Here is a 22,111-nt window from a genome sequence, read left to right as displayed (position 1 = left end):
AAAGTAAGTGAGAGGCAGCTAGAAGAGAGAGAGAGGGAAAAACAGGATCCAGGTATGTCAGTTTCTGGCAGTCTAAGCCTATAGCAGCATAACTAAGCGCTGGTCCAAGCCTGACCCTGCTCTAACTATAAACTTTATCTGCCTCCAACACCAGTCCCATCTTACAGACAGGACTCAGTCTGATCTCATCTTAATCCACCATGAGCAGAGCACTTTGCAGCATTTAGCAAGTTACAGTGGCAAGGACAAACTTCCTTTAACAGGCAGAAACCTCCAGCAGGACCAGACTCGTGTTAGACACACATCCACCTGCATTGAACAATAAGTCCTGTATGCAGCGAACACATGGTGACATAACTAATACAGTTAGTCATAACAGCTACAGTAATTAAGAAGTGAGAGTGACTAAGAGATAGTGACTTTTTCTTCACCTCGAATTCAAGGCAACATGTTGACGCTCAACATTACTGGTAGAACAGTGAACTCACCACAAGTTTCCTGACAGAGGATATACTTCCTATTCTGACTAAATTCTCTCCCCCCTCCTCTGATGAGCTGATCACTGGAGGCAGGTGTTGAGACATTGGTGTCTGTGTTTATGTGCTGGAATTCTCATAACAATCCTCTCAGGAAACCACGGTTCTCACATGGTATAAATCTGAAACAAACAGTCATGAGCCAGACTCTCACTGGGTAGGAGCAGCTATATTTGGATCAAAAGTGGAAAATTCTTGTGGAACTTGAGCAATGTCAGGATTGGGATTCCTATCCTTGGTGTCACGATACAATTCAATAAGAAGAAAAAGCTGCATGTTTTTTTGGTTTGTTATGCCACTACTAAACCACAGGCCTTTGTCCACTGAGCAACACATTTAACTAAAATGAGAATTTAGATAACTTTTCTTGGCTGGGAGATTATCTGAGGACTCTCCACCTTCAAAGTAATCCAGCCTACCCTCAGCAACATGGTATTCATTTCAGTTAATATAAAAACAAATCGATGGTTCCTTTTAGAAGTAATGTATTCATCTGAGGTTTCTGCCTGTTAAAAGGAAGTTTTTCCTCTCCACTGTAACTAGCTAAATGCTGTGATGTGCAATGCTCATGGTGGATTAAGGTGGGGTCAGACTGAGTCTTACCCTGTCTTGAAGTTGGGTCTCTGTTCATAGTTTGACATAGAGTGGTCTAGACCTCCTATGTTTGTAAAAGCGTCTTGAGATAACATTTGTTCTGGAAATGATCATTCATGCTTTTGTTTCATCCCGACTGGACTATTGTAATTCACTTTTCACCTGCCTCAGTAAATCGTCCCTCCATCGTCTTCAATTAGTCCAGAACGCTGCTGCAAGGCTGTTGACCAACTCCAGCCGGACAACGCACATCACTCCGATTCTATCTTCCCTTCATTGGCTTCCAGTTAAATTTAGGATTCATTTTAAAGTTCTCGTTTTCGTGTATAGAGCTCTGCATGGTCAGGCTCCTGAATACATCGCCGACCTGCTCCACCCCTACCTTACCAGTAGGCCACTCAGGTCTTCTGACCAGGGCTTGCTGGTTGTCCCCCGAGCGCGCTTAAGAACAAAAGGTGACCGTGCTTTTGAAGTTGTGGCACCGACATTGTGGAACGCTCTTCCTGTAAATGTCCGTTCTGCTATATCTGTTGTCGCCTTTAAAAAACTTGTTAAGACACATTTATTTAAACAGGCCTTCGACTCACTGTGTTCACACTAATGTTCTATTTATGCTATTGTCTGTTTCTTTTAATGTGTTGGATATTTTTCTGTGAAGCACTTTGTGATTTTATTCTGTGAAAGGTGCTATACTAAATAAAATTTACTTACTTACTTACTTACTTGTTGTGATTTGGCGCTATACAAATAAAGATTGATTGATTGATTGATCTCTTTCATATTATCTCGTATACTGTCTGCACCTTAATATCATTTGCACTGTTATCTATTTTCATTTTCATTGTCCATTTTTAAACTGTCACTGCACTACCTGCTTTTTTTTAAATTCTTTTTTGGCCTTTTTTGCCTTTATTTTATAGGATAGCTGAAGAGAGACAGGAAATGTTGGGAGTAGAGAGTGGGGGAAGACATGCAGGAAATGGTCGACCGGCCGGGAATCGAACTGGCAACCCCTGTGATGAGGACTGTAGCCTCGGTTACGTGGGGTGCTTAGACCACTAGGCCACCAGCGCCCCATTTTATTATATTTTATATTTAAATTTTAGATATTTAAAAGCTGGAAGAGAGAAAACAGCATCTCGTTTTTCCTGTATGTCTCGTTTATACAGTGAAAATTGACAATAAAAACCTTTGAATCCTTTGAATCCTTTGAATATGGACCCAAGAAGTGAAAAAGACAACTCAATGTAGGTAGACAGTAGGGATGGGGAATGATTTGCTCCTTTTAAAAGTACAATTTTTCATCGTTTTCTCCAGTGCCTGGTTGTAACACAGTATTCCCGCCAGACGGTGGCTATAACTCAACTCAACTCAAACTTTATTTATAGAGCACGTATAAAACAACCAGAGCTGACCAAAGCGCTGTACAGATCAAAACAGTACAAATGACAAAAATAACCCAGACAATGTCAAACATACAAAACTAAAACACATAAACACAGTTCAAATATATAATAAAATAAGATAGAATCAAATAAATGTAATTAAAATTATGCCAGATTTCCACTCAACCTTGATTAAAAGCCAGGGAGAAGGAGACGCTATAGGGGGTCTTAAAACTGCATTAAATAGCACATATATTTTGTTACTCACTTATAAAGGTTGATAGTTTTGCACAGGGTGATGTGTATATAGATGGGCAGGTAAGATAGGAGGGGCGGACACCAGGGAAGGTGAATGTTTTTTTTATTTCAAAGCACAAAGACGTTGCCTATTGTTTGAAAGAAGTCCTTTTTGGTTGGTCAATAAACCACCAAAGAAACTGCAGACTTGGCTGGACATTGGCGATCTTTGGACGCCGAGTACGATCCACTCTCTCTGTACCCTGTGGCCAGTTTTGATTTAATAATGAATAAAATTAAGTACTTGAATAACCACTACAGGTCTCTTATTTTTTTCCAGAGCTGTAAAAGAATAACAATAAACTGTGAGTAGGTGCTGTAACAGCAGGATCAGATAGAACTTTAAGTTCTTTAAGAGCAGGAAAAGTGCCACTATACATAGAATTTAAGACTACTAGTCAAAAGTTTGGAAACACCTTCTCATTGAAGTGTTTGTATTAATTTAATTATTTGAAACACTGAAGATAAAGATTAATTGATTGATTGTTATGAGTGATCATGAAAGGTACTTTATTGATCCCCAGGGGGGAAATTAAATTTTTTCACTCATGCTATTTTGGACATGCTACATACAGTTTTTTGGTATATACATACAAATGCACACACATGCAATGAACATGCTTAGGGAGAGATGTCAGCGTGAGGATACTGCCGTCAACCAGCGCACCCCGAGCAGTTGGGGGTTCGGTGCCTTGCTCAAGGGCACCTTGGCAGTGCCGAGGCAGGTGAACCAGCACCTCTCCAGCCACCAGTCCACTTGCCAAGCTTTGTCCATACTGGGACTCGAACCAGCAACCCTTCGGTTCCCAAGCCAAGTCCCTATGGACTGAGCTACTGCCGCCCCCAGGGGCAGATCAGGGACAGGGGCTGGTTTTTGAGTGGTTTTGCTCAGAGGGAGAGAGGTGAGGCAGGGTGAAGAGGGCCCATGAAAATAGTCAAACTGGGGGGTCTACAGAAGAAACATATAATGTTGTTTTAACGCAACATAAGCTATATCTACACTACCAGTCAAAAGTTTGGAAACACCTTCTCATTCAAGGGTTTGTATTTATTTTAATTATTATAAACACTGTGGATTAATACTGAAGACATCAAAACTATGAAAGAACATATATGGAATTATTTAATTTTTTAAAAAAGTGTTAAACAAAGCAGAATATGTTTTATATTTTAGATTCTGTAAAGTAGCCCCCTTTTTCCTTCATGACAGCTTTGCAAACTCTTGGTATTCTCTCAGTCTGCTTCATGAAGTGGTCTCCTGGAATGGTTTCTAATGAACATGAGTTAATGTCAAGAGTTCATTTGTAGAATGACTTGCCTTCTTAATGTGTTTGAGACCATCAGTTGTGTTGTTCAGAGGTAGGGTTAGTACACAATGGATAGCTCTATTTGACTACTGTTGTAATCCAGATTATGGCAAAACCAGATTATTTCATAGTTTTGATGTCTTCAGTATTAATCTACAATGTTGAAAATAGGGTTGCAAAATTCTGGGAATTTTCAGAGATGGAAACTGTCCATGGGAATAAACCAGGAATTTACTAAGTTAAAGGTTGGCTCGTAATAGGGAACTTAAATATATTTGAGCATAATCCTGACTAAAACAACCAGATTTCATGCAAGTACAGTTCTAGATCCCACCATCATCAGCCGCCTCGGAGCGCAACTGGTCCTTGTTCGGTAACATGCACACAAATGTGCGCAACAGGATCACAAATGTGAGAGTGGAAAAATTGGTTTGTATTCTGGCTAACCTGAGGCTCTTTGAGCGTGACACAGAGCCATCCTCAATACTTGAAAGACTTGCCTTCTTAATGTGTTTGAGACCATCAGTTGTGTTGTTCAGAGGTAGGGTTAGTACACAATGGATAGCCCTAGATTATGGCAAAACCAGATTATTTCATAGTTGTGATGTCTTCAGTATTAATCTACAATGTTGAAAATAATTAAAATAAATAAAAACCATTGAATGAGAAGGTGTGTCCAAACTTTTGACTGGTAGTGTGTATCATATCTAAGTGTGTCTCAAAGTGTGACAGGTTATCATGGGAGTGAACTGACAACAGCAGCATCATATAGTTATTTCTAAAGCTAAGTAAACAGAAAGCAAAAGTTCAGAGCGTCCTGTTTTTCCCTGTAACTGCACCAATCACTAATACTCAGAACATCGACATTCCCCTGGGTAAATTGATAATTTCCACCTGTAAGTGATAAATATGTGATCCTGTATTTTTCCACAAAAAAACACACTCACTGTGATTTTCCGTTGTTTGGAAAGAAACGAAGAGGAATGTTTGGGCCTCACATTTGGTCAAGTGCATATTGCTCAGCGCGGTTCCGGGGAGTATTCTCTTTCACATCCATGAAGAGAGGAGCAGTGGTATTACATACCAGAGGAGGGGAGTTAATAAAACCCCTGTGATTCCTGCCTTTTTATCATAACAGTCATAAAAACACAGCAACTAAAAATAGACACGGACTATCTAATAATATCTCAAAGTGGTTCCCTGCCAATGTTGAGCTCACCTTGCGCTCTGCTGACCCCAGCCTGTGGAAATTGATCACAGCCTCATCCATCCCCAACCCAAAAACACATTGTCTTCATTTCTGGAGTATGTAATGTAATGTTAAAGATATTCTTATGGCAGCAAGTCAGCGGGGGAAAGGAGAAGGCTGACTAGTATGGATAAAAATACATTAATCAAAGCATTTGATGTTAAAATTGTTTCAGATTGTGGTCTGAATAATGAGGGACACTAACACAAGACATACTTAAAGCGAGCAAAGAACATAGAGGGCAACTCATTTCAGAATCATGTCAAAACACATCACTGAATCATCTTTCATGCTCATGAAAAGAGCTGTGTTGTTGCCATGACACCTCTGTGTATCTATTCAAGGTCTCCAAATGAGTGACTCATGTACTTCTATAGACCCATCAAACCTTTAAGTGCCAGTGCTTTAACAGGGTCATAACAAAAACAGAACTTAGGTTGGCACCATTTCCGATTGGAAGTTCGCCCAGGGACATGACAGGGATTGATGATTTGTGGGGGTGGTAGTGGTTGTAATTTGGGCTGGGATTGCATCAGCTGTATGCAGGTCAACACAAGTTGGAGTCAAAAGAGAGCGAGCGAACTGGGAAGGTCTTCTGTCACCTATAATCTTTCAACTGTCAGTTCAGGTCATCCCTAGGAACTGTGCTAATCCGTGACTGTAAGTCTATAATTTTCAGCCCATTGTCGAGCAGAGTCACGTGCAGTTTGGTTTATCTGAGCAGGACAGAAAGAACATGGAGGGAATTGTTCCTCTTGAATCATGGTCTACTATGTTTGCAAACATATCTATGTTAATTCAAAGTCATACAAACTGACTCATTGTAACTCATCTATTCTATCATCTTGCATTATTAGTGCTACATTAGTTCAAATCATGGGGTCAAATATAAGCGGACAATGGCAGGTCATGATGTCATGTTTCTAAGGCGTTAATTAAGCTACAAAATCTTAAATTGAAGCTGGGCCGAAGGCAAGGTGGAAAACCATACTGTGGTCTGAAGAGTCAAAATCTGACAGTCTTTTCAGAAATCATGGATGCTGCATTCTCCAGTCTGACCGGGGACTTCCATCAGATCCATGTCCGGTCCATCTCCGATCCACTGCGGTCCGGTTCCGTCAACACCCACCGGTTGCATTTTCAGAACGCAGCACGGATCAGGACCGCTGGAAAGCTGGAGTCAAGTGACCAAGGTTTACCTACTGTAATTACTGAATCAAGGATTCTCCTCCTCCTCTCCTCATCCATGTTGTCTTTCTGGTCCTCTGAAAACCTCTGACCTGTTGACTCCAGGCTTGACTCCGCTCATCATGACGGTTTGTTGTTGTAGTTAAGTGAAATACAATCTGGTGATAACTCAGACCTGCTGGATCAGAGAAGCAGCCAGAACACAACAGAGCGGATCCAGTGGAAGTTAACACATTGACTAGAATAGAAACCTATCAGATTCGGACTGGACATGGATCCGGTGGGATTTGAAAAGAGGAAAGGCTTGCTATCAGATCACAGTTCAAAATCATATGTCATGGCATGGGAAAGCTCCATTAATGCAGAAAGAAAGGATTAGTGCTTCAGTGAAGACGCCCACCCCACAATGCCTTTTACTGATAAGTTTAGTACCCTACCCCATGGCTCCTCATGTCCCCTAAAGCCTGAGATAGAAAGGACAGATGGGGAGCGAGAGCCAGCACCTCGGAGAGGCTAAACAATTAACTCTGGCCTCCCAGAGCCAGCTCCCACCGTCCATCATATCCACTAACAGAACACCCTGATTTAATAACCCAACCCATACAGTACTACCACATTCAACGGACCCACGCTCCGTACATCCAAGCTCCAGGTAGTGACAACATCAATACTACCTACTCTAGCACTTGGCCCCTAACAGCCCCCATGACCCAACACACAACAAGAAGAGTCTGCAGCTATATATTAGAAGACAGGGGAGGCAGAGCTAAGATATGCTGCCATCCAGATAATGCCCTTTTCAGGGTATCAGGAATACACCAAACCACAGTCTGCACGTATTACAACAGGATGGCTCAGAAGTAGAAGAGTCCAGGTGCTAAACTGGCCTGCCTGCAGTCCTGACTTGTCACCTATTGAAAACATTTTGTGCACCATGAAATGGAAATACGACAAAGGAGACCCTGAACTGTTGATCTGCTGAAATCCCAAGCAGGCAAGATTGGGAAGCTCCAGAAACTAACGGGTCTCCTTGGTTCCCAAACATTAACAGAGTGTTGTTAATAGAAGAGGTGATGGAGCCAAATGGTAAATAAGCCCCTGTCACAACTTTTGAGAAACGTCTTGCTTGCATTAAGTTTCAAACGTGCATTTATTTTTCATATAACGATATCTTTCAGTTTCAACATCTGATATGTTGCCTTTGGACTATTTCTCACTATAACACTACAACTTGAACTATTAATACTTCTTTGTAAATGGGGTTATATCTTTTTTAAATAAGGTTGATTACGAGAACACCTAATTGCTTGATTGCATAATAGAAGCGTATTAATTCAACAACATCTTGAAGGAGCACAGACCCGTGACAGAGCTGAGAAGCTGAGGCTTTGTCATGTGGCGTGGCTCAGAGTACTTGTCAGGATAGTTTCCGTGTGCAAATCAAAACAACTGACATCCCTCGCAGGAATATTTTTCCAATGTGTAAATGTGTTCCCTATAAATAGATTTTCCGTCTTGTTACTCACGCATCAGCATGTTAAAAATACACAATTTATAAGCTTTGTTTTCAGTTTAGGACATGTTGGTGGCACCGGTCAGTGGGTATGAGTGATGTCTAGAATGCAATAATAGAGTGAAGCTCTATATTAGCCATGGTTGCACGTGGCTACTTTAATTTGGGCTTTAGTCTAACTTGCAGGTGTAGTTTGGACACAATGTGCTGTCAGTTATTCTCTACATCATTCTCTGGATGTTCCTGCAGAACTTTGGAGATTTAGGACGCATAGAGGCAGAGGAGTTATAGAGCTACGAGGGAGGAGAGCTGGTATCAGGAGACAGAGGTTTATGGAGAGCAGATAGAAGCTGTGTCTCTCCTCTCTCATAATGGGCAACGTGAGATCTCTGGCTGATAAGATGGACGAGCTAACAGGATTAGCCAGGAGTCAGATGGAGTTTCAGGAATGAAGCATGTTGTGCTTTATGGAAACGTGGCTGCATCAGGATATTCCTGACCACAACGTCTCCATTGGCGGCTTCAAGACTGTCCGGGCAGACCGGGATAGCACCGAGAGCGCTGTGGGCCTCCAACCATAATATCTGCACAGGGAGATCTCACATGTCGTACTGGTAGCTGTTTACATCCCCCCCTCTGCCAACCTGACTACGGCGTCCACTGTCTCAATGCTGCCATAGCCAGACTCCACACAGACCACCAGAGTGCCCTCTTCCTACATAGCTTATTATTGTATTTGTATAACGTATTGTGTATAGAGCTGTAGAAAAGATACCTGTAATAACTGAATTTCACCCCCTGGGATAAATAAGGTATTTCTGATTCTGATAAAACCATGTTGTAGCAACTTCCAAAGAGCCAAAAGCCGCTGCAAGGCTGACGTTGGGCCTAGTAAAGTGTCAGACACGCTAAAAAGCAAAAATCACTAATGCACAAAAAAGTAAGTTTAACCTTTTATTAAGGAAAAAGGATAATCAACTCATGATAAAGCGCACAAAAGAAAACTGCGAAAATAAGCAATAATAAGGGATAAATAGCGGTCAACAAAAAGTACGGAGACCCTGCTCACCCCCCTCTCTCTACCTGCAAACAAAAGAAAACAGGTGGCCTAAATTAACTCAATATTCCTGCCCAGTGGCGGTTCTAGACCAATTTTACTGGGGGGGCCAGGCTGGGGTCAAGGGTGTTGTCAGAGGGACACATTCAACCCTGACAAAAGAGACTGAGAAGGGCGAGGACCGGCTGAGAACAAACTGGCAAAACATCAGAGCATCCCTATATACTAGACATATATACTGCTGTGTACTAGATCAACATGCAGACTGACAGCAGCTGTTCACACTCAACATGAGTCCCTTAGCGCTTTAAGGGACTGGAACCAAGTGCCACATGCACGTGTTCCACCTGTAACATCAGCGCGATACCGAAGCTTTTTTTATTGTATAATATTATTTTGGTGTGAAGGGGGGGGGGGCACAGGGGGGTCCAGGTTCAGTTTTACAGGGGCACTGGCCCCTGTTGGCCCCTCCCCAGAACCGCCACTGCATGACAGTGCCCATCAAGGTGATATTTTGGCTTCACTTTTTTACAATGTGAGGAGATGAAAGCGTATCATTCATATTTATATACAGTCAGTGGTTGGAGTCTTACTTCTGTTGCCCAAAGTGACCGAAAAAGGTAGCTGTTGTATCTCAAGCAGTGTGCTTGAAGTGATGTTTCATCTTGTGATGCTTTTTTAATCTGTACTTTCTTCATAAGTAAAATAACAGTCAATCAGATGTTTAAAAAACAACATGAAGGGACTGGAACCAAGTGCCACATGCATGTCTTCCACTTGTAACATCGGCTCAATACTGAAGCTTTCTTTATTGTATAATAATTGTTGGTTGTGAAGGGGGGGGGGGGCACAGGGGGGTCCAGGTTCAGTTTTACAGGGACACTAGCCCCTGTTGGCCCCTCCCCAGAACCGCCACTGCATGACAGTGCCCATCAAGGTGATATTTTGGCTTCACTTTTTTACCATTTGAGGAGATGAAAGCGTATCATTCACATTTATATACAGTCAGTGGTTTGAGTCTTACTTCTGTTGCCCTAAGTGACCGAAAAGGTAGCTGTTGTATCTCAAGCAGTGTGCTTCATCTTGTGATGCTTTTTTAATCTGTACTTTCTTCATAAGTAAAATAATAGTCAATCAGATGTTTAAAAAACAACATGAGTCCCTTAGCGCTCTAAGGGACTGGAACCAAGTGCCACATGCATGTGTTCCGCCTGTAACATCGGCGCGATACTGAAGCTTTTTTTATTGTATAATATTATTTTGGTGTGGAGACGGGGCCACAGGGGGGTCCAGGTTCAGTTTTACAGGGGCACTGGCCCCTGTTGGCCCCTCCCCAGAACCACCACTGTCCCCACCCCTAACACATGACCCTGCAAATAACCTAATTAACTGACCCCACAATAAACCATATCATAAACAAACAACAAAAATAACACCACAGAAAATATACAAACAATGAACTCCCCTAAACCTCAAAGTTATGATACAATAAACACTTGAATCCTTCATGGCTCCTTCACATGTTGATAGTATTAATATTCATTTTCAGAGACTTGATGTTTTTGGTCCCACTTAGTAAGAACACCATGTAGCCGACAAATAAAACCTTAATGCGTGTTAATCTTTACACACTGCTCATGCTGAGGTGGAATGAATTACAGGTGCGTGTTAAGTAGCACATGACTGGGCGGATCATCAGGAGGTGGATGAGCTCAGTAAAAAGCACATGTTCTTTTCCTTAAATCGATAGTGCATGCTGTTACTACAACAACAGCGCTAATCTAAATATAATTAGGCTTAATAAGTTACAAATGGAAAGCTAAGACTGAAATAATGATCTCTTTTAGCTACTTAAAACATTTACATCCAATAACTTGACGCACATGTGGCCAGTTAACACGGTGTTATATGAGTCAGACAATAACCAGGTTTAGAGGAACATAATACGTGACTACACACACTAGGCAGGAAATGAACCGAACCTGCTCTTTCAACTCTTTCTCAAATTAAGAAGGTGCATCAAATCATAATTGAGATTCACAAAAACTAGTCTGCACTGGTCTCTCCATTTTTTTAGGATTGCTGACTGGATTATAATCTTCTATCTGCATGTTTTTGGTTTTACTGTCTACATGTGGGGTGGATGAGGTTGACGTGAACTGTCCCACAGTCCCTCCCACTGGGTCTGGCATTCAGGTACAGCTCCCTCCCTCCCTCTATAAAGCCTCTCATGGTAGCAGTGTAAACCCCAGACTTCCACTCATGGTAAACTCTTTACAGCCTAGAAAAACAAAGTTTCACTCTTCTAAACAGTAAACAACACACTTTGGGTGTGCATCCTAAATCCTTGAGATCACGTTGGAAGCTTGAGACTGAGGTAAGGGACTTTTTCTACTCAATTTCAGATTTCAGATTAAAGTTGTTGTTTTTGAGGAATCCAAAGACCTGTCAGGTGTTTAAGATGTTAAATTAATTGTCAAAGATGTTGAGAGACTTTGAGTTCTGATTTAAAATTGCCTGTTGTTCATCTTGACTTGATCTTTCTTAAAAAACATATCTTTAAAATGCATCAACACCAACCCCTAATTGACAAACCAACCGTCTGTGATCATTACTCAACATTTCATGCTACAGCAAAAGCTTTAACATGCTCATAAATCAATCACCAGCTGTGCCATCATCACTTCAGAGCTAACCTCCAACTTATAACTCTTTTTTTGTTTTGTTTGACAGCTTCGAGTCAAAATGAAATTAGCCCTGCAAACTGTGATCTGCTGCTGTGTTCTCACCACCGTCCTGCCACTGGTTAAAGGTGCAACTGAGGAACTCAACACCAGCTTGAAAAGAAGGTGAGCAGACTGATCAACAAGCACTGAGAGAACATTGTGTTCACTTTAAGAGAAAGCCTCATTATGTTGTCCCTCGGGATTCAGATCAGGTGATTCCACTTAATAACATGACAGATGTTCATATTAAGTTATGTGAAGGAAATATTCCAGTAAAGTTAAAGATTGTTTGTATTTTCAGGCAGATATTGAAACATATTTGGAAGTGTGAAATATCTAACAACTATGTGAGCTGATGCTTTAACAGAAACTGTGTTTGATGATTTGGTTAATTGGTAAACTTTCTAAATATTGTCAGGGGAAAAATGTTAAATGACAAATAAAATTAGCAGTGTTCTCTCTTGGGTGTTATAAACAAAAGGACACCATCTCTAAAATACCTCAGACATGTCTGTTACATTTCTGGGCTGGGTTTCTTGTTAGTCATTAAGATTTATGAGCAAATATAAAATGATTACTCTGCAAATAAATGTTAATTCTTCAGATTTATTGGTTGGGTAATTCTTGAAACTCCTCTAATTTAAGATACCCAAAACTGTTTTTGCATTAAATCACATTCTCTCATATTTTATGTGATGATTCTCATTTTCTGATATCTATACTTTGTCTTCCACGATGTAAGCGTCTGTGTCATGGATCATAACCTCCTCTGTCCTCTGTTGCAGGTTGAGAGTTTGGCTGCAGAACCGCATGAAGAGAGACCTGCCGGACGGCTTCGTGACAGCTGATGAGCTGTGCGCTGAGATCCTGAAGGGGCAGCAGCAGGATGCGACTGAAAACAATGTCTCACCTCCACCAAGGTAAGGGTTGCATTTTCATTACAATCTTACTCCCCCCAACCGCCACTGCAAAAAACTCAAAATCTTACCAAGTGAAATTGTCTAATTTTTAGTCAAAATGTCTTCTCCCACTTGATTTAAGATACATTCACTTAACAAGTAACATTTGAGAAAGATAGAGGGACTTGTTTTAAGACATCTTAAATATCTTGTTAAGTCAAACAATCCTGAAATGATCTTGTTTTGAGTTTTAATTTAGAAGAAACAAGGTTTATTTTACATTTCAGACATTTTTCAAGCTGAGGTCTTATTTATAGAAGATGGATAATCTTGATTTAAGACAAACACTACTTGATTTAAATAAATGCATTGAAAGAAAGAAAGAAAGAAAGAAAGAAAGAAAGAAAGAAAGAAAGAAAAGTTGGGTTTTTAAAGGGTGGGTTTCAGTTTTCAGACAGTTTCTTCTAAATCAGATACAAATATACATCCTCAAACTACATGCACACAATGAAACACCTCCTTTAGAGCACAGCTGGCTTATCCTAAAGAACCACACGACTGAATATTAGTATATCCAGCTCACTATGAGAAGACATTATATCTCAAAATGCTCAAATTAAACTTTGTCATCTTATTTCAAGTACAAGATGGTGTTAAACCTAGAGAAGTGCCGCTATAATATAACTCAAATTAAGGTGAATATATCTCAAATGAAGAAGATGACATGAAAAATCTTTTATTGAGTGAAAAAATACACATTTGTATCATTTCTGTCTTATTCTGAGACACTAAGCTTTAAAATACTGGTAAAATATTGCTTAAAATAAGTTTTCCCTGCTAATTTTAAGATCACAGTTTTCTAAATATTACATCTTATTTTAAGAAATCTTACCAAGAAAATTTTCACCTGTTCTATTGGCAGATTTTTTTTGCTTATTTCAAGGTAAAAGTACCTTGAAATAAGTTTTTTGTCCCTGTTTTTGGAAGGGCATTTTTCCAGTGTGGATGTTTATCATGTCTGAGAGAGAGCAAACGCTGGCTGAGATGGAACCTGTGTGGTTAACCTTTTGACCACGTGGCTAACCAGTGTAGTTGTACAGTGTCTCAGCGTGCTGCTATCACAGATAGTAAAACAGTCCACATTAATTCCATATGAAACGTCCAGCATGTGAGAAGAAATAGATCATTTAAAAACTGTGACTGAGCTCTGTGATGATAAAATGTATGAATCATGAACCCCGATCAATTTCACATTTCTGGGCATATTTCAGAACTCTTGATGACAGTCACGAAATAGAACCTTAACATTTCTTTTTCTTTTCCAGCTCCGGGCTGGATAACAGACCCAGGAGGTCAACCAAATCAAGTGGCTGCTACCTAGTCACATGTTCATACCACGACCTGATCTATAAAATCCACCAGCTCAACAACGTGCATAAAGATCCCACCGCTCCTACGAGGCAGATTAGTTCAACAGGCTACGGGCGACGCCGCCGCTCACTACTGGATTTGACTCAAGTGGCCCCCCAGACTGGAAGACAAAGACGGGGTTATAAGGCCGGTCATCGTGTCCGCCGACTTGAAAGCAAACGCACAGTAGCCTAAGACTGGAATGGACAGGAGAAATCTTGTCCCTCACAGATTTGATTCCAAAGATTTGTAGAATAAATGCTGCTGCGTCTGTTAGTCCATCGGAAGGTTTGCTCAGGTCACTCAAGATAAAAGCAAGATACCAATAATGCTCTGGAGCAGGTTTTACTGGGTTTCAACGAGTGTGTGATTTATGGATGAAATCAGCTTGACGAGAATATGTGTCTCTTCTTCTGCTTCCAAAGTGAACTTGGCAGGTGATTTGGAAGATGATTCCTGAAGACTCTTTTCTGACATCCATCCATGAACTGAGGAAGACATGAGGCTTTAATGATGGAGGACTCCTCTCTCACGGCACTGACATAACTGGATCCCAATCTGCTGCCAGCAGGAGCCTTTTACACACATGAACTGATGTGGTCAACTGCTTGTGAAGTGATTTTGAAGTGCAATTTAAACCGTACATAATGGGCCTAAGCATAGTCAAGCATATGTAACAATCAGCTTGTTGTAAGGATTGTAAAGCCACCTTATATTTAATCATATATTATATTTTTATACAGCCAAAACACATATAATACCTTTCTCTTTTTGGAATCAACTTCAATGAAGTGTCTTAAATGTGTAAATAATTATATGATCTCATGTATGTTATTCTCACTGTTTTAACATTATTGAAATTATACAACATTTTAAAATATATGGTAAAATCAATGTGTGCATGGAGCAAGTCTGGACAGTCCCCTTGTTTCTGGCTGATAGTGATGGACAGCTTCTTTCTGGTATGAAGTAGAAAGACTGACGTGCTAATTATAGTGTTGTGCTGCCATCTAGCTTTACAGTTGGCTACATGTAACAAGAAGCAGGCCAAACATGCAGCTATACAACAAAGCACTTACAGAAGTTAGGACAGAAGTCTTGCTCTAAAGATTTTGTTTTTGAATGTATCTGTTTTTATATGAATGTAATAACTCAGAGTATACTCGGCTGTATTGACCGGATGTGGTGATTTATATGTCCTGATGAACATGGCAGATGTTGTAGTGGTTGACAGCTGGCGATGATGTCCTTGTTTTATAAATAAATGAGTGTATGAACATGGAAAAAGAAGCTAAGGTTGTTTGTGTCATTCTTGACCTGATCAAATACTTTTTTTTTTAACTTAAATGCATTCATATGGCACCTTTCATACTTAAAAACATGCAGCCCTAAGTGCTTCACAAAGGACAGAGAGACAGAAAAGAACAGAAATGGGTAAAATAAAACATGATCTTAAAAAATAATTCCGGCCTCAACTATTTCCTGCATGTCTTCCCTCACTCTCTGCTCCCCACATGTTCTGTCGGTCTCCAACTGTCCTGTCCATTAAAGGCAAAAATGCCCAAAGAATATCACATAACTTAAATGTATTTATATGACACCGTTCATACATACAAACATGCAGCCCAAAGTGTTTCAAAAAGGACAGAGAGACAGAAAAGAACAGAAATGGGTAAAATAAGACATGAGCTTAAAAAATACTTAAAAATAAAATAAAATTTGGGGCGCCATTGGCCTAGCGGTCTAAGCGTGCCCCACATACAGAGGCTATAGCCCTCGTCGCAGAGGTCGCAGGTTCGATCCGGCCTCAACTATTTGCTGCATGTCTTCCCTCACTCTCTGCTCCCCACATTTCCTGTCTGTCTCCATCTGTCCTGTCCATTAAAGGCAAAAATGCCCAAAGAATATCACATAACTTAAATGTATTTATATGACACCGTTCATACATACAAACATGCAGCCCAAAGTGCTTCAAAAAAAGGACAGAGAGACAGAAAACAACAGAAATGGGTAAAATAATGTAAGATATGATCATAAAAAAAATACTTTAAAATAAAATAAAGTAAAATTTAAGATTTTGAAAATGTGGTGTTAAATAGATCAGATAAATAAAAATCACAAATAGTTAAATAAGTAAATAATTAAAAAAAAAATGTTAAAGCAATGATTATAATAATAATGCAGGCCAGGGCTAAAAAAAATCACGCCAAATTAAAAGCTAGATTAAAAATGTAAGTCTTAAGACTTAAACAGAAACAGTAGGTCATCTATACATTTTTGTTATAACAGTGGAAATACAGTCAGTTCATACAGTAATGGCTTATTAATCCCTCAATGCTACGTACACAGTCCATTTTTCCCAGTAATGCAAACATTTTTCTGCTCTAAGGTTTAGTGAGTAGGTCATTCCTTCCATATTTTCAATACTAGACACGATTTCTATCCACTCAGCCTCTGTTGGAGGATTGGGTTGCAGCCACTTTTGTGTCACGGCCTTTTTGCTGGCTGCTAATAAAATCTTTATCAAGTATTTATCCTTAACTGAGAGGTGGGCTACGATGTTACCTTGATAAATTGATGAGAATGAGCAGTCAATCCCTGCTCCAAAAATGTTTTGTAATGCCTTAATTACTCCCCCCCCCAATATGACTTGATTTTTTTTTTGGCAATTCCAAAATATGTGAAAGTGGTCTGCCAGCTGTTCTCCACACTTCCTCCAACACAGACCGTTTCCAACCTCAGCTGTTTGTATACATTTTGTTTTTGGGGTTACAAAATACCTCATTACATTACGCCAACAGAAATCCCTCCAAAGACCTGAGCTGGTGGAAGTGGACTGCACAGAACATATATTTAGCGAGTCCTCCTCCAAAATAACATGTCCAGATTCTTTCTCTCACTTTAATCTAACCTTGTTTGTTGTGTGTGTCTTAGTGGATTGAATCCTTGAGTGTAAAACTGAGACTGCCCTTGCCATTGTACATATCAACAAAGATATCAACAAGGTCAGAATCAGATTTCTCTAAAGGTTTAACCTCCTTATTGGAATAGACTCTAATTTGCAGGTACCGAAAGAAGTCAACTTTTTCTAGTCCATAGAAATCAGATATTTTTTTAAAGCTGTCCAGCTGACCGTTAGAGGATATTGAGCAGTATTAAGCTTGCTTTTAAAAACACACAGAGAGCTCGTCGTTCTGATGTCCAGAGGCAGAGTATCTCTCGTATCTCTAAAGTTTGAAGACTCATGAGCGACACATCATGTGTTATATCATCAAGCTTTGTGAACCAATGGTACATTCCATTCTAAATACCAAACAGTTCCTCAGCAGTCTCGTTTCAAAGACACGCGCGCACAAAAAACGACATATTCCTCAGGTCAAGATGTTCCTTACAAATGTGGAAGTTTCAACATTATGATCCGTCTCTTGGCAAATACTTCTGTCCATCCAGTTTTGATGGATGGACAGAAGGGAGCGGTATGTTCCTCTTCAAATCAAGAAACACTCAAGTGAGGTTTAAGTAAAGCTATTAATAACCGTGGAATTTGACCTTTACTGATACCGTGCAGAGTGGTCACACTGCCCTGAATTACAAATAATTTCAACATATATCTGTTTATTTTCATCATGGCATCCAGACAGCCTCCAATGGAATGAGATAATCACTGTATAAAATGAACCCTTCAAGTCCACATTGGCTAATCGGCTCCCAAGAGAGAGCTAGAGACGACATTTACAATCTGTACCTATACACAGAAACGTCCAAGCTCATTACCGTGTCTGTGAGGAGGTTTGCTTCTTGAAAGGGGAATCAATACAGACATGTTTTAACTGGTGTGACACTTGAATGTGGTGGAGCAGGTGTTGACAGCAGGATGAGAAGGGCTATTGAAAATGCTGAAATACATCAGCGTTATTATATTTTATTGTCATGTGTCAATTAAAGGTGACATATCATGCAAAATGGACTTTTTAATGGTTCTTTACCTGAAATATGTGTCCCTGGCATGTCTACAAACCCCCCGAGAATGAAAAAAATCCATTCTGCCCCTGTTTTGATTTCTCCACCTTTCTGTAAATGTGTGTGAAACGAGCCGTTTCAGACTTCCGTGTTTTTGTTACGTAACAACAATATCCGGTCTGTCACGGAGTCAGAGCTCGGAGCTTGTTCAGCCCATAGACTGTATAAAATAATACTGAATCCCTCCTCCGTTTTTCATTACCTGCACAAATGTGTGCTAACAAGGAGCTTAGGAGGGAGGCATGCTAGTTGTAGGCTGTCTTAATAAACACAAAGGTCGGTTTTACTCCCCACGTCTGCAGATTTGAAGATCTAGTGGATGATTTTTATTTATCATGGATAAGTGCTAGCGCTAGTTAGCATAGCTACATAGCTACATGTTCGTAGCTGTGTCCCAAGACACACGTCTACATACTGATAAATAAAACAACAAGAAACACTAAATCTGTGACCAATCCTTCAGAAAGGTCCTGCTACAGGCGCCTCTCCGTCAGGATCAGATTCTGGATCAGATTCAGAGGGTTGAAGTAACGTGATCTCTGAGCAGCCGTGTATATTCAGCTAACATGTAAACATTAGCTCAACGTGCTGGAGAGCCGAGGCACATCCACTTCCTGAGGGGGCGTGGTCAGAGAGAAAACAGAGTGTTCTGAGTAGGACTGAAGAAGAGGGCTTTTCAGGCAGACCAAAATCTGATTTCAAAGTGTTTTTTTGAGCAATAAACTTTAAAGACATGTTTTGGGGACCTCTTAGACCAATATTGATGAAAAAAGCGTGATATGTCACCTTTAACCCTTAAATTGATCTTTATATAATTTTATTTTTGCACAAAAACTCATTTTTGTGTTTGTTTATAAATTACTGAATGTCCTCACCTTCAGTTCTGCCCCACCTTGTTCACACCACTCCCTCGCTTGATGCACACAGCAGCAGCAGCAGCATCATGTTGTGTCTCGCCTCTTTCTGTTTTCTGTCTGTCTGACCTTTTGACAATAATCATCAGCAGCATGATTTATGAAGACGCCAAAATAACAACTTGTGTTTCAAATAACCACAGGTGATTTGGTGTACGAGACTCGTTAATGACGTAGCGTAAATTATAGTGCAGTATGACTTGGCATCGACCAGTTGCACTTAACTTTTACAACACTTGAGAAGGTTCATTTTGAACATGAGACGTCAGACTTGAACAAAAGTGACATAAAGTAAAGCACTGGACTTGTGCCATGTGTCAGGCACTGCAGGTTGTCAGACGTGAGGGGCAGAGAGCAATGAGAGGTATGTGAGAGACCAACACAGTCACAGTCCCCAGCAGGCTGTTCAGGGTTGTTTAGTTAAGTGAAGACCCAGAACTGATGCGGTGTGCAGATCTGTAATGTATAGAGCCATCACAGTGTGGAATCATTTACCAGTTATCATAATTGAAGCACCCAAAGACTTTAAAAGACTCTTAAAGGAACACTTTAACATTAACACTAACATTAATGCATTTCAGTGAATACTTATGATTGATCTTAATTAGATGCGATGTTATGTAATGTTTATTAATATTAATTCATGGGGACGTGTACATTACAACCACCATGTGTATTCTTTGAAATGGTTGTGGTATTTTCTGTTTTTGTATTTCATGTTTATTTTGTATGTTATGTTTGTTTTATGTGGACCAATGGAAGAGCAGCTGCTGTGTTAGTGGCAGCTCATGGGGATCTGAATGAAGGAATAAAGAGATAGTCTCGTTCATCGATTACAGATCTCAAACAGATAAAAACTGAAATGTTAAAAATTGTTCTGAATATTTATTCTGTTCAAGGTTCAAGGTTCAAGGTTTCTTTATTATCCCCGGGGGGCAATTTGTCTTTCAGTCAGCGGTGACACAAAAAAAACAGTACAACACCAACATCAAAACATTCAAACGGTAACAACAACAACAGTAACAACTGGAAACAACAGTTATGTGGCATTGTTAAGCAGACTAGCTGCTGTTGGTACAAAAGAGTTCCTCTTCCTATTCGTCCTGCTATTCGGCATCGCGAATCTTCGGCCTGAGGGAAGCCGGCGAAATTCAAAAAAAAGGGGATGGTATGGGTCAGCCACGATGGACCAGGCCTTGCTGAGGGTCCTGGCTCGGTGGAGGCTTGACATGTCAGGCAGGGGTGTGCCCGCAACCCTGCTGCATATCTTGACTATGGCCTGCACTCTGTTTTTGTTTTTTAGACTCGTTGACCCATACCAAGACACCATTGAAAAGGTTAAAAGCGATTCAATAAAACAGGAATAAAACATCTTCATAAAAGTCGTGTCGACATTAAAACCCCTGAGCTTCCGATAAAAGTACATTCTTTGGTGGGCTTTTTTACAGACAGCGTCGACCTGGTGCTCAAATGTCAGTTTGTCGTCGATAAAAGTGCCAAGATATTTGTGCTTGTTTACAATGTCCACTTCCGCATCATCAATAAAAACAGGGGAAAAGGCAGTGGGGGTCTTCTTAAAATCAATGACGAGCTCCTTTGTCTTCCCAGAATTTATCCTCAGAAAAGAATTATTGCACCAATTTGTAAATTCTGCCACCACAGGGCCATGGTCCGGGTTGCTATTGTTGAGCAGGGAGACAATCACAGAATCATCGGCAAACTTGACAATGTGGTGTCCTGCATGTTTACTCTGACAATTGTTTGTGTATAAAACAAATAAAAGCGGAGATAAAACACAACCCTGAGGTGAACCGGTGGATGATAAAAGAACATCTGATAAAACACCATTGACCCTGACCCGTTGTGGTCTAACAGTTAAAAAATCCAGTAGCCAGCAGATGAGACCAGGATTAATGTTATGAGTGCTCTGCAGTCTCTGTGCTAAAATATGTGGCTGGATACAGTTAAAAGCAGACGAAAAATCGATAAAAAGAAGACGTACAAAAGAATTTGCCCCCTCAAGGTGTGATACAGTAAAATTTAGTAAAGTGCTTAGTGCATCCTCAACGCCCCTGTGTGCCCTACAGGCAAACTGCAGTGGGTCCAGATCTGCCTCGACATCCTCCATAAGTTGATCCTTTACAATGCGCTCCAATGTTTTCATGACCAAGGAGGTGAGTGCCACAGGCCTGAAGTCATTCAAGGAGGAAGGGCTTTTGTTTTTTGGCACCGGGACAATGATTGAATTCTTCCACATATTCGGGACACGGTGGAGATCAAGGGACATTGAAAATATAAAACAGAAGATGTCCGCTAACTGTTCAGCACAATTCCGAAGAATACGACCTCCAATTCCGTCAGGACCGGGGCTCTTCCTTGGTTTAACTTGCTGGAAAAGTTTGACAACCATATCTCTCCTGACCTCCACATTGTTCTGCCCAGCGGCAACATTATTAAAACCATCAAGCTCCTTACTAAAATCATGGATATTAAAACGGTTATAAAAGGTGTTAAGATCATTGGAGAGGTTAAAATTGGACATGCCATTGAAGTTGATTGCACATTTGTTGGTCTGCATCCCCATCATGGACTTTACACTGTCCCAAGCAGGACGAGAGTCAGTTGTTAGGAGATATCTAAGATCTTGATGAACAAACTAAACTCCCATTGGTTTAAAGTGGTGCTACGTTATTTTAGAAACTGTGCTTCTGTAAATTGACTCTTACTGGAGGGAGGAACCAAATTGATGGTTTGCACTCATGCAGAAGGGATTACAACAATTCAGCTCTAGGGAAATAAAAAATGTTTAATAAAATTTTAAAATAGAAAAAATGTACAAATAAAAAAAAAATATATATATATATATATATAAAATAAATAGAATTTTTTAAAAAATAAAAGGATTAAAAAATACTAAATGGAATAAATAAAATAAATAAAAATGGCAAATTAAAAATATATTATATTACAATTAAAATTATATAGGAGTTTATACAAACTAATATATGTATTAATA

General features: G+C 40.1%; 1 protein-coding gene and 1 long non-coding RNA gene across 6 annotated transcripts in view; one reads left to right on the top strand and one right to left on the bottom strand.

Annotated features, from left to right (window-relative positions):
• Positions 1 to 22,111, bottom strand: part of LOC117814141 — an 81,254-nt gene that overhangs the window by 33,929 nt on the left and 25,214 nt on the right. The window lies entirely within an intron of this gene.
• Positions 11,367 to 15,451, top strand: LOC117814140 (ADM-like). The gene is made up of 4 exons (XM_034685276.1): positions 11,367 to 11,503; positions 11,860 to 11,975; positions 12,638 to 12,772; positions 14,077 to 15,451. The coding sequence occupies exons 2-4, from the start codon at positions 11,872 to 11,874 to the stop codon at positions 14,354 to 14,356; spliced, it is 519 nt and encodes a 172-aa protein (XP_034541167.1). The 5' UTR covers positions 11,367 to 11,503; positions 11,860 to 11,871; the 3' UTR covers positions 14,357 to 15,451.

Source organism: Notolabrus celidotus, chromosome 6 (assembly GCF_009762535.1).
Source record: "Notolabrus celidotus isolate fNotCel1 chromosome 6, fNotCel1.pri, whole genome shotgun sequence".
NCBI lineage: Eukaryota > Metazoa > Chordata > Actinopteri > Labriformes > Labridae > Notolabrus > Notolabrus celidotus.
Note: the sequence above shows the minus strand (reverse complement) of the source record. Positions and strands in the feature narration are given on the sequence as shown.

Bases quoted from the DNA above. Each gene is read 5' to 3' on its own strand.
- LOC117814140 (XM_034685276.1), top strand. From the start codon at position 11,872: ATGAAATTAGCCCTGCAAACTGTGATCTGCTGCTGTGTTCTCACCACC. The intron at 11,976-12,637 runs GTGAGCAGACTG...CCTCTGTTGCAG, and splicing joins AACACCAGCTTGAAAAGAAG to GTTGAGAGTTTGGCTGCAGA. The intron at 12,773-14,076 runs GTAAGGGTTGCA...TTTCTTTTCCAG, and splicing joins AATGTCTCACCTCCACCAAG to CTCCGGGCTGGATAACAGAC.